This window comes from the organism of the source record quoted next, unplaced genomic scaffold, assembly GCF_019419815.1.
Source record: "Pyrus x bretschneideri cultivar Hongxiangsu unplaced genomic scaffold, Pyrus_bretschneideri_v1 Contig80, whole genome shotgun sequence".
NCBI classification, from domain to species: domain Eukaryota; kingdom Viridiplantae; phylum Streptophyta; class Magnoliopsida; order Rosales; family Rosaceae; genus Pyrus; species Pyrus x bretschneideri.
The window spans coordinates 1146537-1149850 of record NW_025999821.1 but is presented as its reverse complement, the minus strand read 5'-3'; the positions used below and the strand labels follow the sequence as shown (position 1 = coordinate 1149850).

Genomic DNA, 3314 nt, shown 5'->3' with positions numbered 1-3314 from the left:
CACTCCGCAATCCAAAAGCTTGATTATTTCCTTCTTCACCACTTCCATCATCGGAGGGTTGAGACGGCGTTGAGCCTCTCGGGATGGCTTAGTCCCCTCCTCAAGAAGTATACGGTGCATGCATGTGGTAGGGCTTATTCCTTTAATGTCGGCCAAAGTCCACCCTATGGCCGTTTTGTGTTCTCGCAGCACCCTCACAAGCTTCTCCTCCTCCATTGCCGTGAGACTTGATGAAATGATGACGGGCAATGTTTCGCCTTCTCCCAAAAACACATACTTTAAATGGTCCGGCAACGGCTTAAGTTCAAGCGATGGTGCCTGAACAACAGAAGGTAGCATCTTTGTGGAAACTGAATTTGAAAGTGAGAGTGGAACCTTACCATATTGTTGTGGCAATGAATCAAGGGCTGCCACAACCTCAATTATTTCTTCACTAGAACCCATGGCAAAGAATTCCTCCTCCTTGCCGTGGCCTTGCATTGGCCCAAATCCTTCATTTTTGCACTCTATAGCCTTAGTGATGGTTGTTTCCAGGGCGTCCTCGTTCAATTCTTCAAGGTATACCTGCGCCAAAGAATCGATAACATCAATGGAAAAACAAGAATGGTCATCAACGGGATATCTCATAGTTTCAGAAATATTAAAATCAATCACTTCCCCATCGAATTCCATTGTCAAGGTGCCTTTGTATACATCAATCTTCGTTCGGGCCGTCTTCATGAATGGCCTACCAAGTAGAATCGGCAAAGATGTAGAATGGGCTGAATCCTCCATGTCTAGGACGTAGAAATCAGCCGGAAAAATTAAATGGTTCACCTGCACAAGCACATCTTCCAAAACTCCTTTTGGATACGCGTTAGAACGATCGGCCAATTGTATAATTACACCATCTTGTTTTAATTCACCCAAATTCATAGATGCATAAATGGAATAAGGCATGACATTTATGGATGCACCTAAATCAAGCATGGCATGTTCAAAACGATTATGTCCAATCACACAAGGAATCGTGAAACTACCGGGGTCTTTGCACTTGGTAGGCAGTTTACGTTGCAAAACAGCGGACACATTCTCGCTTACCTTCACTACCTCTTTGTTTGCCCTTCTTCTCTTTGTATTGCATAGGTCCTTGAGGAATTTAGCATACTTTGGAACCTGTTTGATTGCATCGAGAAGCGGTATGTTCACTTGCACCTTCCGGAACGTTTCAAGAATGTCCTTCTCGCTTTCTTCCTTTTTTTCTTGCATGAACCTGCGAGGAAAAGGTACATTGGGCAGATTAGGACGTGAAGTACATGAATTTGAACTTAAATTACCTGATTTGGCCGAGTTAGGGTGATTGGGGGCCTGCGGCATTGGGTTTTTCACCCTTGCCGTGGGTGAGCTAGACACTTCCTCAGGTTGTGTCGTCTCTTCATCTACTTTCTGGGCAGATTTGGGATTGTTTGGCTCGGTCCCAACTTCTTTTCCACCCCTTAGGGTGATGGCCTTGGCGGATTCGAATCCTCCCTTTGGATTGACTGTGGTTGAGCTAGGAAGCTTTCCTTGCTCTCTAATCTGTCCAAGGAACTCAGAAATCTGCCCTATTTGTTTCTTCATATCCATCATCTCCTTCTCGTTATTTTCTATCCGGTTGTTTTGATTTTGCAACCCCTGCGAAATAGAGGTTAGTAATTGCATAGCTTGATCACTTTCCAAGGACGTACCTGAATGAGATGATGCCGAAGGTTGTTGGGGTTGTTGGAGTGCATACGGCTTGGAATAAAAACCAGGGGGTTTTGGCCTAAATCCTCCTTGTTGGGCAGCTTGTTGTGGCTCCCTCCATTTGAAGTTTGGATGGTCCCTCCATCCGGCATTGTAAGTGTTCGAGTATGGGTTGTTTTGATTTTGTCCTTGGAAACCAATTGCATTGGCAGATTCCCACCCACCATTCTCAATTAGTTGAGGGCACTTGTCGGATGGATGCCCTTGAATTGAGCACACGCCACAAACTTGGTGTTCTTGTGTTTTTGGACCAATCACAACCTGAGAAACAAGAGAAGTAAGATTAGCAAGTTGTGATTGAATTTCAGAAATAGCACTCACCTCATTTACACTTTGTTGCCGTGGGGCTTCCCTTTGGCCCACTCCTTCATATTGTTAAGCGTTGAGCGCTCGGTTGGCTATGAGAATCTTGGCATCCCTTGGTGTTTTGTCCACCAATGCTCCTCCCGCTGATGCATCAAGCATTTGACGTTCGATAGGAAGGAGGCCCTCATAGAAATATTGAAGGAGAAGTTCCTCCTTCGTTTGATGTTGAGGACATGAAGCTACAAGGCCCTTGAAGCGCTCATAATAAGCCGGGAATGTCTCACCATGATTCTGTTGAATACCACTAATTTTCTTCCGTAGGAGAATCACTCTCGAAGTAGGGAAGAATTTCTCCAAGAAAGCACGCTTCATACTCTCCCACGAAGTCACAGTTCCCGGGGCTAGTTCGTAGAGCCAATCTTTGGCCTTGTCCATAAGTGAAAATGGAAAGGCCTTCATCTTCAATATACTCCCATCCACAGTGACGGGGGTCATGCTCGAACAAACCACCTCGAACTCCTTCAAGTGTTTGTTGGGGTCTTCCATAGACAAGCCATGGAACTTCGGAATATGGTGTAACAAACTGGATTTGAGTTCAAACACCTCAGTCTTCCCCTCTGCAGCCGTGGGGTATTGGATACAAAGAGGCAATGCATTATCCAAACCCGAGGCCGAAAGCTCCTTGATGGTTCTATTATCTGCTGCCATGGCTTGTTCTTCTTCAAAAATCTGATCCGTGGGCTCTTCTTCTACACCTACTTTGTCTTCTTCAAGCCCTGGTTGTGGTGGCTCTTGTTGACTCCTCATTCTCCTCAAAGTGCGTTCAAAATCACTGTCAAAGTCGGAGATGTTCTCTATAATAGGCCGAGAGCTACAAGTCATATACAGTACCTGAAAAACAAGAAAACAAACAAACTAAGAATCTGAAATAAGAATGCACGAAAAACAAAAAAAATAAAAATAAAGACAAGGGATTAGCAAAGTTGCTAATCCCCGGCAACGGCGCCAAAATTTGATGTGAGAATTACTTGACACTCAAATTAAACCCTCGTTTGACAATTGTAGTAGAATGGATAAGTGAGGGATCGTTCTAGACCGGGGATTAGGAGGGCTTGCTAAAACCTTCTAAATTGACTTAAAAACATAAAAACTAAATTAAAACAGATTTAAGACACTTGGGAACAAGGAAATAAAAAAAAAAGGGGTTTTAGTTTTGACGAAGTTGAAATAAACAAACAAAATGC

At 44.0% G+C, this 3314-nt stretch overlaps 1 protein-coding gene across 1 annotated transcript; it reads right to left on the bottom strand.

The window, feature by feature from the left end:
* Window positions 1–714: 714 nt before the first annotated feature.
* LOC125473265 lies at window positions 715–1212 on the bottom strand (the record flags this gene model as incomplete). Its single annotated transcript, XM_048575846.1, has 1 exon — window positions 715–1212. A coding segment is annotated over one exon (498 nt), but the record flags the coding sequence as incomplete, so codon positions are not given.
* Between the last annotated feature and the right edge of the window lie 2102 nt (window positions 1213–3314).